Here is a 19,643-nt window from a genome sequence, read left to right as displayed (position 1 = left end):
TTAAGTATCGGTATCGGCAGATACAGCCGAATCGGTGGCCCAAATTCAGATGCAGAACCAGTAGGTTATTTGTTGTTTTCCTCATTTGCACTTGACTATGTAACAGACTGATACTTGACATGCTTGAAGCAAGTAATATGAGAGAGAAAGATTGCATTTAGGGCTGGTAAACTAATTGCGTTGCTCGTCGTTCAGCTCGGTTCTGTTCGTCCCAAACTTGTTTGTGTTCAGCTCGTTTAGCTAATGAGCCGATCACGAGCTGACTCGACATACCCATAGGGGGAGCTCAGTTAAAAAAAAATAAAAAATTTAAAAAGCCCAGTCCTATTCCAGCCCTGATTCCATATGAAATAGATTTTTATCCATTTTGGTTTGTAGCCAGCCCAGTCCTAGCCCAGCCCTGACTGCAGCAAATAGTTTGATTTGTCCATATGAAATAGATTTTTATTAATAATTGTAGCTATTTTTTATTTTATCCCATTCATAAAAGTATTAATATACCCTTATTATATTATAAACAAATATTTAAATCTTATATATATTTCTAACCCTAAGTTCTTACTTCCTAACCTTAAACTAATCTCCTTTCTCTCATCTCTCCTTCCTCTAGTACTCTAAAGAACTACTATTTAAATCTTGTACCGAAGAAAAACAGGATCCGGGTTCTTAACCCGCTCCGCGCACCCGCCCAGGTCCACCGCAATCCCTAAGTGTTAGGATGAAACCCATGCTATATCAAATTATGGGATCCGTACTAGGCACGCTTCAGATTTCTCTACTATGGATTATGTTATCTTTGTCCCCAAACATAGCATCAACAAACTCTCTAATGAATCAACCTCATCAAACCAAGTCTTATTTCCATGTGGATCAGAGCTAAAAATTTCTTTCATCAATTAAGGAAAATGGTCTTAAACCTTAATCACCTCATGATGGATTAGGACCATCCATCTCAAAGATGAGTGCACCTTAACAAGGAGGTACATGGACTTCCATGTGCATGTGTCAAAGAAAATGAAAGAAACCAATTTTATGCCTCGATTTTATTTGTATATAAAGGGTTCTTCAATCCACCTTTATAAAAGTGGCAACAAATAGACAAAGCAAAAAATGACAAGGCATTCAAATCAAGTCTGCAAAGGCGAGGCAATTGCTCAAGAGCTTATTTAGCTCATCATCATAACTGAGCATAGGCGTAGGCAAACCAGGGAAGTCACTGAACCCATCATCACACGTGCTCACATCGGTCATGGCTGCACTCAACATGGCCTTCAGCGTGTCTAGGTCCGATATGGTCAATGCCTTCATCGCATCATCGAAGTTCGATTTCGCATCGTCGTAACTCTCCTTACATACATCAAGGCAGCCCTTCACATCAGGGGATGTTGATTGACCCATAAGCTGGGTCGCATGAGCTATGGCATTAGCAAGCCTGCTCACACTAGCCTTGACTTCCATGGTGAGCATGTCCTTTGCACCCACATTGCCTGAACCCGGCAGGTACGGCTGGACCGATGACACGCATATGTCCGGGTGGTCAGTCTTCTTGCATAAGGCTAGGACCGATGCATTGATTGATGATGTTGCTGCCTCGGGTTGCGCCGATGTGGGTGACTTGGCTGGTTTGCTGGGTTGGACATTGCTGGGGGGTGGGCTGGCTGGTTTGCTGGGTTGGACATTGCTAGGGGGTGGGTGGGCTGGTTTGCTGGCTCTGAGATTGCTAGGGCGAGGCACACATAGAGAACTGGTGCCCTGCAAGAGGAGAGAAGAGAGAGAAAGAAGAAGAAGAAGCCTCATCATCTCTCTTCCCTGTAGCAAGGCAAGGTGCATCAAGAAAGAGAGTGTGTGTGAGAGAGAGAGAGAGGGGAAGAGGCAAGGGGAATAAGAACACAAAAAGAAGAAAAAAAGAAGGTTGAGATGTTGGTTGTGCTTGGCTGAGAGTAGAAAATGGAACGGCTTGTCATCACAGCCTTTGTGGTGAAACAGATTTGAACTTTTTTTGGTCTCTCTCTCTCTCTCTCTCTCTCTCTCTCTCTCTCTCTCAAATATAGATATACAAATATACCAAATATGTAACAAGTACCAAGTTGCCCCAAGGGGGGTTGGAGTAGTGGGCCCTTGGCTGCTAGACGGGCAGTCAAGGTTCGATTCGCATGGATGTTGCCCCTCTGCACAATCCAATGTGTAGCATAGTCCGTGGGGGCAGGGGTCATGACCTCGAAGTTTTACGCGGGCACGACGACAGTAGGTATGGCAAGCTGAGCCAGCACGACCAGGACTTCTTGCTGGGTGCGGTTTCTTTGGGTTATAAATTCAAAAAACAAGAAGTACCAAGTTGCCCTTGAATTCTATTGTTGTCACAAAACCCTATTTTTCTGCAAGAGATTTATGAATTAGCCAACTATTTCTTCACATATGATTCATCAATATGACATTGGGTAGGGCTGCAAACTGATTGGATGCAGGTCAGATCTTATTAGATCTGAATCCGGAATGTATAATGTAGATATGAATTTGAACTTTCAAATAAGATCGGATATGGTAGGGTTGAATTCGGACTCGAAACCCCTAACAATACAGGATTTGGTAAAAAAAATTGGAAAAAAAGAATCAAGTTGGATTTTGATCCGGATTAAAATTAGATCTGACCTAAAATACTGATCAAGTCTAGCAAATCCGAACCCACGTTATGATTTTATTGCAAGGATCGGAATCTGAAATCAATGTGTCAGACTCGGATAGGATATCCAACTGTATCCGATCCATTTGCAGCCCTACCTAACACATTGAGTCACAAGGCTTTTTTGTTACCTACCAACAGTCTCTTGTCCAATATTTTGAGCTTGGCCGGATGGCTCTTTACCCTTTATTGAACCTAAATTTTGCCAACTAATTATTTGAACCTATTGTTTGCTCTACCAAAAAGTACTAAAGGATTGGGTTGATTAGATTTGATCCAAACCCGTATTATTTTGATTTCCATTAAAGAGAAGTAATCAAGGAGATTGAGGTTGATAGGATTCAACTTGATGAGATTTTGGTAATTTGGTTTCTTGATCAGTTAGATTTACACAAGGTGGAGTTAGGAGAGGAGGGTTGATTGGGAAAGAATTTGCTGTCAATAAAGTGAGGATAATTTTACAAAATTAAACATTAACGAAGAGCGAGAGATAAGGATGACCTATTATTGCCCACTAGGGCTTCAGTCATATATATATATATATATATATATATATATATATATATATATATGTGTGTGTGTGTGTGTGTGTGTGTGTGTGTGAATAGGTGGTAGCTGCCTATCACTTTTCTAGGTTCTGACACACAGTTAGGTTTTTATAATATTTAAAAATTGATGCTCTACAATTTTAAGAAATATTTAATAAAAAAATATCTTTTTTATCTAAAAAACATGATCCAAGTATCATTTCGTAGCAAATCAACAATGCCAAACACATTTACAGGGTAATATTTGTGAAAAACAACCCGAAAACACCTATTTGCTGGTGGTAGGCTCAAAAAGTGGTAGGCATCTACCACTTTTCTTATATATATATATATATATATATATATATATATATATATATATATATCGTGGATAAGAAACCCCTAGTTGGAAATCATTGTGGAAAGTTGTTTTGAGTAAATCTAACCTGGTGTTCAGCATGGTAAAAGTAGTAGGAATGACTCTTGAATGATATTTTGTTGACTTAAAAGTATACTTTTGTGAGGGTTAAAAATTTGACACATTATAGGATATTGATTTTTTAATCCTGTAAAATTTTACACATATGTTGGAAAAACACAATCCAAGCAATTATTTTTATTAATCCAAATAGATCACATATGGAGGTCAGATGTGCAAAAAAATCAAAAAATTAAAAATATTAAAGTTTTTTTCTAGGAGGTTCCTCACCCACGAGGCTAACAATATATATATATATATATATATATATATATATATATATATATAGGTGGAGTAGATTCTCCACCCTATCATTACTACACTCACCTACTATAAATCATTAGTGCATATTATTGGATCTTCTTAATCAGACCTTATAGCTTTATTCAACATAGTTTATTTGATAGGAATCATGCATTGGTTAATATTTTTTTTAACATAAAAATAAGAATTTTTAAGTCATGAAATGTTGGTACATTGTGAGTTATTGGTTTTTTTAAGATCTTAAAAAATCTGTATGTATGTCATAATCACATGATCCAAAACTTGTTTTCACTTAAAAGAATGCATGTAAATCATATCTCTAGGGTCTGTTCAACAAAACAGGTGCTTCCGGAGCACCCTATCACTACTAATATACTCCCAGCTAGGGTGACAAAATGGTCTTTCGCATCCAACAACTTATATTCGTTGGACTAGCCACAGTAAGAGGAAGTTACCAGTTGTCCCTTCCCCAGCGGGGAAGCTGTACAAATCAGTCAAAACTTTAATATATATATATATATATATATATATATATAGAGAGAGAGAGAGAGAGAGAGAGAGAGCCTAGGTGATTAATGATATGTGCTTAATTTTTCTGTTCTTCCGGTGGTTGTTTTTTGCAGTTTCGACCCTATAAATGTGTTGGGCAAAGTCGATTTACGAGAAATCCACACTTGGATCATGCATTTTCAATGAAAAATGATATTAGGAGCCACAAAAATTTACAAAAAAAAATTACCATTGATTTTTCCAACCTTATAAAAACTCACCCATGTGTCCGAATTGAACACTTCAAGAGCTGATCCCTATAAAATCAAGTACATAGATTACATCTGTATGTTTAGCATTTAAAAAAAAAACAAAAAAAAACATGAAAAACCCATTAAGCACCTACGCTAAATATTATATATATAATATACATTATATATTCAATAGTTATATATTTATGTTTTAGATATGATCAAGCATTAAAAATACTTAAAAATAAACTTATAAATAAAACAAGAGAGCTTGTGATCGAGCCATAAAGCTTGGCTCATGACAAGCTCACGAGCCAAGCTCAAGCTTGGGTGTATCCTTAACAAGCCAAGCCCAAACAACCCAAGCTCGGCTCATTTACCAGCCCTATCTGAGGGCACCTACTCCCACCTAATAGAAATTTTAAATTTTCATAGTTCTTGGATTTTTTTTTGTTGATCAGACCCTATAGATATCATCTGCATGCATTTTTGCCCTATATACTTTTTGCAAAATAATGGCTTGAAAGAAAATTGCAGGAAACCATGTGCACCTCATGTGTTTCAGCTATTGTTAACTGTCATCTTGACCACAAACACAGGCGTTCTCACTTGTACCTGCTCATCTTACAGTTAGCAAAATTGCATAAATAAAAGGAGGAAAAAAGGAAATGGTATAAATATTCATGATCATACTTGACATAATATTTAAACACAAATATCCAGTCTGCATTTCTCATGTTCGTTAATTGACATTGAGAACGAGGAAAAGTAACAGGAAAACAAACCCCACAAACACTTTCTTTTATTTTTTTCATTCAATTCAACACAAGAAGGAAGACGCCAATCAAGAAATCATTCTCCCCCGGCTTGCTTGACCACTGTGACTGGACAAGCTGCATGGTTCACCACATAATTGCTAACACTACCCATGATAGCCCTGGAGAGAGAGAGAGAGAATTGTTCATGAATACATAACATGCAACAGCATGTTTGGAAGTGAGAAAAATGCAGGAAAAGTGATGCAAAATGGAAAATTAGTACGGATTTTTCGACCTTCCAAATGAAAGAGACTTTTTCGTTGAATGAGTTTTTCTAAAAAATACACTTTTTTAAAAGAAACATTCCTCCACCTCACCACCACCCTCCTCTTCCTCTCTCTCATTTTTTTACATTTTCCCACTCTATTTTTTCGTGCTACACAAACAAGCGAAAAGCTTTCTTTTGAAAAAAATTTCATATCAAAAACTCTCACAGGCAAAACTTTCTTTTCCTATGGGAGTTTTTCTCTCTTCCAAACGTGCTCTAACAAACACACCACTTTACCAACATTGGCATCATAATAAAAAGTGATCAAATTCACGGTCTCAAATGTTTTCAATATTTCAGTGTTTCCTACCAAAATAAAATTTATTTTTACACTCCCCATCATCCATCTCACTACCACTACCACCACCCACATCTCACCATCACCACCACCCTCCTCTTCCTCTCTCTCATTTTTTTACATTTTCCCACTTTGTTTTTTCGTGCTACACAAACAAGCAAAACACTTTCTTTTGAAAAAATTTTCATATCAGAAACTATCATAGGCAAAACTTTCTTTTCGTATGGGAGTTTCTCTCTCTTCCAAACGTGCCCTAACAAACACACCACTTTACCAACATTGGCATCATAATAAAAGTGATCAAATCCATGATCTCAAATGTTTCTTATATTTCAGCATTTCCTACCAAAAAAATATTTATTTTTACACTCCCCACCATCCATCTCACTACCACTACCACCATCTCACCATCACCTACCGCCATCACCACCACCCTTCTCTTCCTCTCTCTCATTTTTTTACATTTTTCCATTCTGTTTTTTCGTGCTACACAAACAAGCGAAAAACTTTCTTTTGAAAAACTTTTCATATCAAAAACTCTCATAGGTAAATTTTTCTTTTCCTATGAGAGTTTTTCTCTCTTCCAAACGTGCCCTAACAAAAACACCGCTTTACCAACATTGGCATCATAATAAAAGTGATCAAATTCATGATGTCAAATGTTTTCAATATTTCAATGTTTTCTACCAATAGAAAATTATTTTTACACTCTCCACCATCCATCTCACCATCACTACCACCACCCATCACCATCACCACCACCCTCCTCTTCCTTTCTCTCATTTTTTTACATTTTCCCACTCTGTTTTTTCATGCTACACAAACAAGCGAAAAACTTTCTTTTAAAAAACTTTTTATATCAAAGACTCTCGTAGGCAAAACTTTCTTTTCCTATGGGAATTTTTTTCTCTTCCAAACGTGCCCTAACAAATGCACCACTTTAACAACATTGGCATCATAATAAAAGTGATCAAGTTCATGAACTCAAATGTTTCCAATATTTCAGTGTTTATATCAACTGCGGAAGTAAGTTTGAGGTGCCAATCATTAAACTAATCTACATTTTTAGTGTAATTACAAAAAGTGGCCTAACTTATCAGCTATTCATGAAAAAACTCTTTAAGAATTCAGATATTATATTAAACTGCTGGATTCATTTCATTTTCTGCTCTTAAGAGCATTTCTAGTCATTTTGTTTAGCTAAACAAAGATCAGCTGAATGATCTTAGGATCCAGCTTCTTTAAGCATAAATGGAGCAGCAGCTGAAATATCTAAAAAGTTAGGCAGTCTTTTTAAAATTACTGTTTTTTTATTACTTAACAAAAAGCTGCACAACTTTTTCCCTAATACACTCAACCGCCTTTTTTTCTTAATACAAAAAGAGTTGTTTTTTTGGGTGATTTATTGATTACATGATTCATCCTATATTCTTGTGTTATAAAAAAAATGAGATCATCTTAGTCATTTTATCTGACTGAAAAATAGAAAATTCAGTATTTTTAAGGCCAACTTCATCCTTGAGGCGATCATAAAACATAGGGTTAAATGTAATAACCAAAAGTTGGGCTTATTTTTGTAAATAGATAAGTGGGCAACTTTTCGTAATTTATTGCTAATATTTCAAATGAATGCAACATAAACTGAAAGAAGAAATGCTGTTGGACATTTTAATTTGCTTTTCTAATGAGCATTTTTTTTCTTTTTGAATACAAAAGAGAAAATTTAGTGTGTGTGTGAGTGTGTATATATATATATATATATATGATTTATTTAATATTAAATTAGTTGTATTTAACATTAGATGAATTCAACCATATTAAATGACTAAAATTCTTTTAAAAGAGTGGCATTTTTTTAAAAATGCATAGTTACTTTTTTAAGACAAAAAGCTAACTTTGATAGATTTATAAAGTTACTTTTTTAAAAAAGGTATTTGATTTTTTATTTCCTTTTCAAGTTCAAAAGACCTATAATGACAAAAAAAAGTAATATTGCATTTTAAAAAACGGCATTCTTTTAAGAGTATTTTAGTCATTGAATATGATTGAATTCATTTAATGTTAACCAGTTTAATGTTAGATTAACACACACACACACACACACACAGATATATACATATATATATATATATATATACACACACACACACACACACACACACACATATATATATATATATATATATATATATATATATATATATATATATATAGATAAAATACTCAATGTGATCCTAACCTGAAATCCAATGTAATCATATCCATGTTTAAGTTTTTTTCAAAAATATTTTCCATGTATAATTTCCCATATTTCTAAATGTCTCTCAAAAGTATGAGTGTTTATGCAAATATTTTGAAAAACTAGAGTTTCTTATATTTTTTTACTTTTCAAAAATTCATTGAAAAGGAGCGTATTAAAGAGATTTTGCTAATTGTGATTAGAAGAAGTTTTGAGAAAATCACCTTCTCAGTTGGCCCAGTCCTCTGCTTCCAATCACAAGACAGCTCAATGGAATGTCATCAATGGCTTCACATATTTTCTCACGAGCATCACCCCAATAAATCTTCAGAACAATCACAATCTGTTGAAATATTTCAGATTAATAATGCTGCTCCTAGACAAACACATGAAACTTGACCAAGTCCATGAACTACAAAACTGTTCCTAATCTTACTACTGGGAAATTGCCAAGTTTATGAACTTGGTCATGTTTCAGCGGATTCCAAACGTAATACAAACACAGAGAAGATGGTGTTACCTCTTTTTGCTTTGCAACACAGTTGAGCCAATCCAGGGTTTCGATGTCAGGCTTGATTCCATATTTCTTAGCAACATGTTCGGAGAGCTCACTTAGAGGTATGAAAGCTGTACAATAACAAACCCCAACCAGTATGGTGAGGACCATAACAACCGTGAAGATGAAGATGAAGATAAAGATGATGGTGATGGTGATAGTGATGGCTGTGATGGCAATTTCTCATAATTTAATTCGAGTCACCAACAAAATTGTGTTTTTAACAATGCACAGCCCCCAAACACTCATAAAAGCAATGTTGTCATGGTCGATTTTCCAATTTTCAAAAATATTCAATGGATCAGCCCATTCAAGCATCAATCTCTAGCAGATTCGGTCAATGTAACCTTTTCAAATTTAAAAGGTTTTTAAAAAATAAATAAATAAATAAAAGGACCGATTCAACCCCAAATTATGTAAATCGAGATGGCTTAATTTACAAGAAAATCTACCAACTACATTACCTCTGCTTCAAAATTAAGAAAAGCTGAAAAAAGTAGAAAATAACTGAAAAGTAATGAAAGAACCGAAAAGTTAACAAGTAAATTAGAACTCTATATAAGGCTATCATCTTTGGTCACCTAAATCTCAATCCAAGTAAATTACATAATATGATAAACTCCTAAAAAAATAAAACTCTTCTTAATTATCAGGATTCAAAATTTATTACAAAATGATCCAAATGATCAAAGTGGATCTAAAGGGCTCCTTATGAACCCCAGCTCTTCGGCTCGGCTCATGCATCATTCTCCCCAGGCCCTCTCGGTTTACATCACCAATTCAGATAAAATAAGTTGAATCAGGAAAGTTTTGGTTGGTGGGGATCGAAGGATGATCCTAGGGATACAAATGGGCCAGATCCAAGATGGACTTTTTGCAATTTTTGGTTGTTCTGAATTTGACCAGATCCAACTCACCTATACATTTAGCTGTTCCAGATCCAACCCATTTGCATTCCTAAATGACCCACCAGCTTTTCATCAGAAATCGGCAATAAGGTTCAGCCAACAAGATTGCAGCTGGGATAGGAGTTGAAGATTTTTGGGTAGATTTGGCCAAAACTATTATGGTATGCATTGTTTGGGAGAATGATGCTGAGAAAGTAGATTATGGAAATTATGATAAATGAAATCTTTATTTTGTAAATTGTACTCAAAACTAGTTTTGGTAAATACCACCTCTTACAAGTGGCAACCACCAATTATACCAATTCATGGCCTTCACTATTTCCAAATTCATAAACTACTCCTTAGTACCAGGACCCAGGAATGCAAATGGGTCGGATTCTGATCCAAATCTCCATGTATTTGGCTGTTATGGATAGGAACAGTTTGCATCTCTGACCCGCAAGTGAGAATTCGACAAGGAGAATCATGGTAAACACATGGAAGTGAAGCATAAAAAGGTGTAGAGAAAAATGTGAAAACATGGCGGGCTGGAACAGTAACAGTTCCACTAATTTCTCAAAAACTGTCCAGGTTTAAGGTTTAAACTTTACCTAGAGTTACCACTTGACAATTCTCATGCAGGGTTGCAAATGGGTCAGATCCGGAAAGAGGAATTTGCAAATTTTGGTTGTCTCTTATCCGAACCGGCCCGACTCCCCAATGCAGTTTTGGATTTGAAACCCAACCCGTTTTCCTCCCTATTCTCATGACCCAGAATTCCAAGAACCCTCTTTGACGAGAATTCATTTTTTGACCATTTTTCGTGTCAATTAGACGTGAAGGTAATATCCGGGTCCAGTTTAAGTGGGTCTGGGTCGATCCCCTCCTAGACCTTGATCAAGTAATATCTGGAGCATATGCTAATTAAACGTGATAGTAATGAGAGTCCTACTCTTTTCAACAACCATGTGCTCGTAGCTACTCATTAGTTGTTTGGATCAGTGTTATCAGTACGGGTGCTTATCGGCCTGGATCGACCTATACGTATGATATGACATTGACCTGAATCGGCTATATTTTAATAAATATAAAAAAATAACTTATTTTTTTTAATAATTTTAATACGTAATGTTTTTTGACCGATTCATAATGATACACTTGAGTATGGCCTTGTTGGCCAAATGATACAGGTCCGATTCGGATAAAACATTGCTTAGGATAGCTTATTCAGTGGCATAGTGACAAAAGTTAAAAGCGGCAAAATATCATTTTTCAAAAACTTGCGAGAATTTGAAATTTTTTCATAAATCTCATATTTTTTGGCAAAATCTTGACAATAAAAAATAAATTAAAAAAATATAAAATTAACTTTTATAAGAAAATATTAATAAAATTTATTTAAAAATAAAGGCACATGGTTTTTTTATGATAAATAGCCATTTAAAACGTAAATATCTCATTTAAATTGCGGTATTTATGTTTTTTCATAAATCTCACCATATTTTGAAAATCTTGTGAGAAATTACCGTTTCAAACTTTTAGGCAATTTCTCACAATATTATTGCAAGATTTTTTCATAAATCTCGCTATATTTGTCACTATGTTCAATGGAGAATATTTTACCAATATTTTAGTTTTTTTAAAATATGCAAGACCATATTTACACAATTGTAATAATAAAAATATAAAATAATATTCTACTGACAAAAGCCTCACTATTCATCATGTGTCATCCAACTGCAAAAGTCGGTGCCAGTCGTTTTCAATAGCGAATTTGATAAATTATCAATCTCAAGAGGGTACTTTCGTCACAAAGAAAATGAATGTCAAGAGCCCTCTCTTTTGACACCTACTTTTCCAAACTAATTTGGTGGAAAAAAAAAGAAATAATTTCATTTAAGGGTCAACCTTTTGAAACTAATTCAAAAAAGAGCGTCACAGTTTCTAAATTTTCTGATATAAGCTTTTGTTTTCTAAAAACTGCCTAATAAAAATACAATTAATCATTAATTCAATTAAATGCCCGAGAGACTTGGTCACTGGTGGACAAGCATCACTTCTAAGGGTTGTTAGCCACAAGGTCAGCTTTGTATTCAACTTTCATAGGATTCAAGATTCTCATGTGAGAATCACAATCACACCTTGCATTTTCTCATGTTTCACTCAACTTAAGAAAGTGCTGTGATAGTAATTTCCAATGTTGTCAGTATCAGTATCAGCCATGTATTGTTTGGCCAACGATTCAGGTGAATCGGTAGATTTCGATACTCAAGTGAATCGTTCTGAATCAGTCAAAAAATAATTAAAAAAATATCGTGTCAATCAAAATGTAACACGTGTTCAAGTTATTAAAATAATATTAAAAAAATAAATTTAAGTATTTTTACATTTATTAAAAAATAGCCAATTTAAGAGTGAAACTTATGGATTTTTTGTCGATACGATCATCGATACTAACAACATTGGTGATTTCACAAGAATATGAGAAAATTCAAGTCATAGGACATTTAAATTGAGTCAAATGACAATAATAATCTCAAATAATTAAAGCACCTATCCTTTTCTTTTCTACGAATGCAAGGGAGAATTTTTCACCTCTAAAATAACCTGGTTATCTGAGGTCTCTATTTGGCATTTTTCAAGAAACCTATAATGAGTTAGGAAATTAAAAAAAAACGAGGCAAATTTTGCAATTAGCGCCAAAAGGTTGGCCTTAAATGAAATCTTCACAATTTTGCAATTATCACGATGCCAAGAAAAATCATTGACCCAGTACCAACGAGGTTTGGCGCAGTGGGATGGGACCTAGTCCACCAAACAGGTGGTCTAGGTTCAAATCCCATGTGCATCACCTTTTGTTCCAGCCCAATCTTGGCCCCTCCCTGAGGCAAGCTCACGGAGTTTTACCCTGTCAGGACAACGATCAGGCAAATTAGCGCGGCTAGGTCTCTGATCTTGATCTTTAAGGTAGTTTTTTGTGTAACTATATAAAAAAAAATTCATTCATCCTTAATTTTCAAAAGACAAAAATGCCCTCATCGCCGTCTGCCGGAAAATGGTAGGTGGATCAGGGGCGGATCAAGGGGCGGCGAGGAGGGGATCGAGCCCCACCTAAAGCTTTGAGTTTTATATGCATAGGATAACCATATATTTTGATAATTATGTTTTATTGCCCTCAGAGGTCATGAATTATATTTTTTAGTCTCCTCTAACCTAATTGATATATGTAAGAGACGATCAATTATGTTTTATTGCCTCCCTTTATATTTTATTTTATTATAAATTTTTTTGCCTTCCTTTAAGTGTTATATTGCTTCTTTTATATTTTATATTTTATTTATTTTTATTTTTATTTTTATTTTTTTTCCTTTAAACAAAATATAAAAATTTATATTGCCCTCTTTATATTTTATTTTATTATAAAAAATTTGTCCCCTTTTTAAGCAAAATCATAGATCCTCCACAGAGAGAGATTGTGGTTGTCCGTTTAAGATCAAACCACTGTGACCGAAAGAGAGAGACCAATTACCCATTAAAGATCATCACCAACGAGAGAGAGAGAGAGAGAGACCAATTACCCGTTAAAGATCATCACCAACAAAAGAGAGAGAGAGAGAGAGAGAGAGAGAGAGAGAGAGAGAGAGAGATTACCCATCAAAGATCACCAACAAAAGAGAGTGACAGAGATAGAGAGAGGACTTACGTGAGCCGGTGGCCTCCCAGAGCTGGGTCTCTCCCTCTTCGTAATGGACGGTGGATGTGGGCTGGACGTTGACGAGGATGAGGTGATCGCCGTCCCTCGCCAGATTCTCCACCGCCCAATTCACCGCAAGCTTGCTGCACGGCGAGAAATCCACAGCTACACCAACCCTCCTCCCCTCATGATCACCCATTCTCTCTCTCTCTCTCTCTCTCTCTCTCTCTCTCTCTCTCTCTCTCTCTCTCTCTCTCTCTCTAAAAATACCTAATTATATAGAGATGAGATGACCAAAGAAAATCGGTGCAAGCAAAATGTCATACGGCGGAGCAGATGACAATGAAGTCATCTTTGCTTTTATATATTTTTCTGCCCTTTCCCTCTGTATTATTGAATCATGTCAGACATTGTGTGAAATGGCTTTTGAACCCTCCTCCTTTGAAGTATTTGACGATAAGGGTGGTAGAAAAAGATAGGAGTTGACCCATTGATCAATGGGTCGGGTTTGACCCGGACCTAACCCGTTTCAAATCCTATAGGGTTAAGGTTTGGTGCCGATGAAATTTCATACCAGACCTCAGTCTGACTGCAATTTTTCTGTGTAAAAAAGACAAAAAATATTATTTTATTATGTATGGTTCTGGTTCATGTAATCCTTATAGGGTCTGGGTATGGCTTCTCTTACGATAAGTCGGAATGGACCTGGGTTCAAACACAATACTAACATCTCAAATCAAATTTGGGTTTGGTCCCACCTGAATCCGAATCAAACGGGACCCGTTGGCACACCTATGTAAAAAGACATCATTATGTGCAGATGTGGTTAATATTTGGTGCTATTAAAGGCTTGGAGCTATTGTGCTAAAAATCATAGCTTCACTTGAATCGTGTTATTTTAAATTAAAAGTATGTTTTCTTAAGTCATGAAAATTTAGGGCATAGTGGGTGGTTGATTTTTAATGCTCTTAAAAAATTCTGTTTACATATAAAAATCATATGATTCCAAACTTATTTTCTAATAGACAAACTTTGTAGATTACATCTAAGGTTCGATATAAAAAAATCTAAAAAAGAAAGTGATTTATACTCGATAGTTTTGTACTAACCAGTGCATTTGTGTAACTCTTATTACTTTATAAAACCATCCATTTTTGTAACTCGTCATAAACAAACCACCACTATAATTTGGACACCCCGGAACTGAACGGGTAACACCCAAAAAGTGATACCTTGACCTTGGACCTGGTCAGTGGCCAGTGTAAAACTTCACCAATACTTTCTTTTTGTCCACTAAAGATAGTTGTCCATTTGGCTTTTGCCTTTTTTGTTTTTTTTGAAAGGCAGGCTGGGGTTAGTCAGACCCTTACCAGTTAGGGATGCACAATGAGCCGAGCTAGCTCGGTAAAGCTCGGCTCGGGCTCAACTCAGCCCATAAATGTACCAAGCTTAAACTAAGGTCTGAGCCTCAGCCAAACAAACGAGCCGAGCTTGATCGGCCTATCGAGCTCGATAAGGCTAGGGTCAATAAGGCTCAGCTTGTTATATAAAATATATAATATGTATATTAGGAATTCGCCCCACTTCAACTCGAACCTCTTCTCACCTCGAGCCCTCGACCCCGACTCGGGCCCAGCCTCGAGCCTCGTCCCCCTCTCTATCTCTCTGGTCTCCCACGATGGACAAGGGGTTTAAGGCGGGGGCGGGTCTCTCTCTCTCCCCCTAGCCCGACTACCACCACCGGGCGTTCCTGTTGACAGAGAAGAATGATGTGTACCGCTTCGGGGTGGTGCTGCTAGAGTTGGTGTCAGGGAAGAAGGCGGTGGACACGAGCAGGGAGAGGAGGGAGATGAGGTTGACGAACCTCACGGTGTCTAAGATTCAGATGGGATTTCTGCTGGAGGTGGTGGACTTGGAGCTGATGACAGGGGAGGAGGAGGGGGGAAGGAGAACAATGGTGAGGGTGGTGGCAGAGCTGGCTTTCAGGTGCATGGCGGGGGAGAAGGACTAACGGCTAGACTTGAGGGAGTTGGCGGAGCATATATCCGTTCATCACCAAACACCTCTCTCTCTCTCTCTCTCTCTCTGTGTGTGTGCCTAGACTGAGTTTAACAAACCAAGTTGATCCTGGGCGGCTCGATTCATTACACTTAGGATGAGTTTAACAAACCGAGCCAAGCTCGACACGAACTGAGCCTGAACACCAGTGGTTCAGGCTTGAGCCAAGCCTGAGCACCATTTGACTTGAGCGAGCCGAGCTTGAACATGCCAAGCTCAGCTCGTGTGCATCCCTATTACCAATTATACAACTATATAATTGGGTGACATGCACTAGCAGCTCCTGCCAGACAAGCGGAGCCCCCGTTGGTGATTTGGCTTTTGCCTTGCAGCAAATGAATCACACACCTAGAGTGTTAAACTCTTGACCTCCTTCAACTTGAAAGCCTTAAGTTGACCCACCTAGCCAGCTGTGCGGAGCCTTTGTAAGCAGAGCTGCTGGCGATTGGTGACATCGAGACAAATGTAAAAACTGCAAAATAATGGCAGCCAAATAAAATTCAAAATTTTCATCCCACATTTTTATTGGCAAAACATCAACAAATAAATAAATTTAAAAATTACCAATGGGGGCTCAGCTTGTCTGGTAGGAGCAGCTAGTGCACATCAGTTTGTGTTGGGACGTTGCAAGTTCAAATCCCAATGGTATCGTTGCATAACTGATAAGGGTCTGCCTAACCCGAGCTTGCCTTTCAAAAAAAAAAATTACAAAAATAGTGTTCCAAAAATATATACATATAAATAAAATCACATATTTTTCATGCAAATGGCCATCAAAACATAAATATCTTGAGAAAACATTATAGTTACGTTTTTAATGAAAATATCATGATATTTTAAAAATCTTGTGTTAATTTGAAATTTAAAATGGTGACCTAGAATATCATGTTTTTTTCACAGTATTTTCAAAATATCGCCAGTATTTGTCACCACAAATGGTAAACTGGTGACCGAAAAGATAAGGCACCATATATGAAAAATAGAATCTTCCCATGTTTCAAACGAGTGGAAAATTTACATTTTTGGGTGATTTTCACCTCTATACATATAAAAATTTTCTCTACTCATAGTTGCATTTGAAAATGAGAAAATTTTATCGGAAATTGAGAACACAGAATATTTTTATTCACTTTCCAATGGGAAAAAAAATCATAAGAAAGTTTTTCATACTTTTATATGATTTCACCATCATACATATGGGAAATATCCTCACCTGAGGAGAAATTGTGGTGGTTTTTTTTCATGCCCATGAATATCATGCTTTTTATATACTGGAATCTTTTTTAACAAAATTGTTTACCACTTATCCAGCTTTTTTATGAAAATTCACCACTTTCAGGTGGTGTCCTCCCTTTGTTGTCATCATGTGTCGGAAAAGCTAGAGATCCCATCACTTGACATAGATGGGTTTCATTCTACATTCAATCCTAACCATCCAATCAATAGTTAGGATTGGTTCACATTCTCCTATGTGAACTCATCTTAAACCATCTAGATGCATCAGCTGGACAGTTAGGATAAGTTATTTTGTATCCTTGCCTTATCTGTTCTTGACTAGATTGTCCTGCAGTAGGGCTACCAGTGGGCCTCTTATGTCTTGACATATGTCACAATGGGTACGGTCTTTTTTCAATTGTTTGACTAATAACACATTTTTATATGTTTTATTATATAAAATTATATTTTTAGTTAAAAATATTAAAACAAACTCCATTTGTGTCAAGGTGTCCAGCGCATGTCACGAATGGAGTGTCACTGTGACATAGGTTTGGCTCAACTAAAGAAGTGAAAAAGAACTAGACCTGAACAGAAGCCCAACAAATATCTGGGTCGGATTCAGGTCAAGCACATGAGTTAGATGCAGGGCCCAAATCATACTTAGGGATGCACAACAAGCCGAGTTAGCTCGGGCTTGACCCGTTTAAGCTTGGTTCAAACTCAAACAACAAAAACTACGCCTTCATCCCAAAACAATTGGGGTCGGCGATATGAACCAACAAAGAAAATCATTCTGGGTCTTTCACATGAATCCTTCTCCTCCAATCATTTTTATCCAATGCCATGTCCTCGGTGAGGTTCAAAGCATTCACATCCTTTCCTATCATCTCCATCCAAGTCTTCCTAAGCCTACCCCGACCTCTTTTAACTAATATATTTTTACATTTCTCCATCCTTCTAATTAGAGCATCATTAGGCCTTCGCCGAATATGTCCAAACCACCCTAACCGATTCTCTCTTATCTTATTTTCAATGGGTGCAACGCCTACCTTCTTACGTATCTCCTCGTTCCAAATGTTATCTTTTATTGTATTTTCACACATCCATCTAAGCATACGCATCTCAGCTACACTCATTTTTTGAATGTGATGTCTCTTGGTAGCTCAACATTCCGTACCATATAGTAAAGCGGGCCTAATAGTCGTCCTATAAAACTTTTTCTTCAACCGCAATGGCATTCTACGATCGTACAACACTCCAGTTGCACTTTTTCATTTCATCCACCCAACCTGTATCCTATGATTTACATCTTCATCAATTTCTCCATACCTTTGAATGACAAATCCTAAATATTTGAAACAATAATCCATCAGTATTTCTTGCTCACCAAGCTTCACTACACTCATATCACTACTTTGTTGCTTACTAAACCGACATTCCATATATTTTGTCTTACTCTTACTCAACTTAAAACCTCTTGCTTCCGATGTTTGTCTCCATAATTCTAACTTAGCATTAACCCCAGCTCTAGACTCATTAATCAAAATAATATCATCAGCAAACAGCATACATCACGGCACATTTTCTTGAATTGATCTCATAAGCTCATCCATCACTATAGCAAATAAGAAAGGGCTTAAAGCAGATCTATGATGTAACTCAACCGTTATAGGAAAATTGGTTGTCACCCCTCCACAAGTGCGGACATTGGTTACTACTCCTTCAAAAAAAAAACAAGATGAGTTTGAACAAGGGTTCAAGCTTGGTACATGTAAACAAGCACAGCTTGAAGAGGCAGTCCAGCTTGAATAAGCTCAGTAAGCCCGATTAAGCTCAGATCACATAGGTATAAAAACATAAATTTTTATATATGAATGTATTTTATTCATAATATTAAATAATATTAATACAAAGAATGGTCTTACCCTAATTGATAAGTCATTGGTTATCTTTGAAAGTGACATTGGTTCAAATCCCACCAATGTTTTCCTCTTTTTCATAAAAGCATTTTACACAATTTTCACAAAGTTTAAAAACATTTTTAAATAAAGGTTTTCAGTGCAAGCCAAGCCAAGTTGTGCTCGAGCCGATCTCGAACCATGGTTGTTCAAGCTCGGTCTCTAGCCGAGCTTGAAGACCGAGTTTGAACAACCAATTTTTATTCATGAGCTGAGCCAGAACAAGCTTGGCTCATGTGCATCCCTACTCATACTTTTCTGTGAAGCTCAGAAAAGGTTAAAAGTATATGCCTGTAGTGCTTTTTCTCGGTTCCACCTAGCAAGAATCATATGAAAACCATGTACATTTGTTTCTCGAAGTGATTGGACCCATTTAGCGGATCTAAGTGGGTCTACCACAGGTCAGATCCACTAGATCTAAGTGGATCTTCTTCCCATCTTCTTTCTTTATGTCTTCTTCTTCTTATCTTTTTCCAGTCTTCTTCTTCTCCTTCTGGTCTCCCTCCTCTTCTCCATTTTTTTCTTGTTCTGTTTCTCTACAGTCGATAGGAATTTTGGGGAAATTGGTTTGGGTTGTTTTGCTAGTTTGATTGTAACACTCATTTTGAAGAGTTTTGGACAAGTACATTAACAATATATGACGATGATATGATGTTGAGGAATTTAATTGTTAGTAATTTGTTACTTAATTTTTCATTGAATGCTCATATTCTATTTGTTAGATACTTGGGTAGATCAAGTCGTTGCATTAAAATTACTTTTACATATTATTTTCATATTTTTTGGTATTTATTTGAAATGTCCTATTTTTTAATTGGTTGTTTAGCATTTCTTTTACTTATTTGTGTTTTTAGATGTTTTTAAATTTTATTGCATTCTCAAGCAAGCAGCAGGCTGCAGCAATCAATCTGAAGATCGGAAAAAGGAAAACCATTTCCCATTGTAAAACTTCCTCAGAGA

The 19,643-nt window shown here is 36.4% G+C and overlaps 1 protein-coding gene across 1 annotated transcript; it reads right to left on the bottom strand.

Annotated features, from left to right (window-relative positions):
* Positions 1 to 5,358: 5,358 nt before the first annotated feature.
* Positions 5,359 to 13,784, bottom strand: LOC149839177 (Adenine nucleotide alpha hydrolases-like superfamily protein). The gene is made up of 4 exons (XM_090002344.1): positions 13,459 to 13,784; positions 8,833 to 8,939; positions 8,537 to 8,655; positions 5,359 to 5,626 (listed from the first exon to the last, which is right to left on the bottom strand). The coding sequence occupies exons 1-4, from the start codon at positions 13,646 to 13,648 to the stop codon at positions 5,542 to 5,544; spliced, it is 501 nt and encodes a 166-aa protein (XP_089858470.1). The 5' UTR covers positions 13,649 to 13,784; the 3' UTR covers positions 5,359 to 5,541.
* Positions 13,785 to 19,643: the final 5,859 nt, after the last annotated feature.

Source organism: Nuphar pumila, chromosome 4 (assembly GCF_984573655.1).
Source record: "Nuphar pumila chromosome 4, dmNupPumi1.hap1.1, whole genome shotgun sequence".
NCBI lineage: Eukaryota > Viridiplantae > Streptophyta > Magnoliopsida > Nymphaeales > Nymphaeaceae > Nuphar > Nuphar pumila.
Note: the sequence above shows the minus strand (reverse complement) of the source record. Positions and strands in the feature narration are given on the sequence as shown.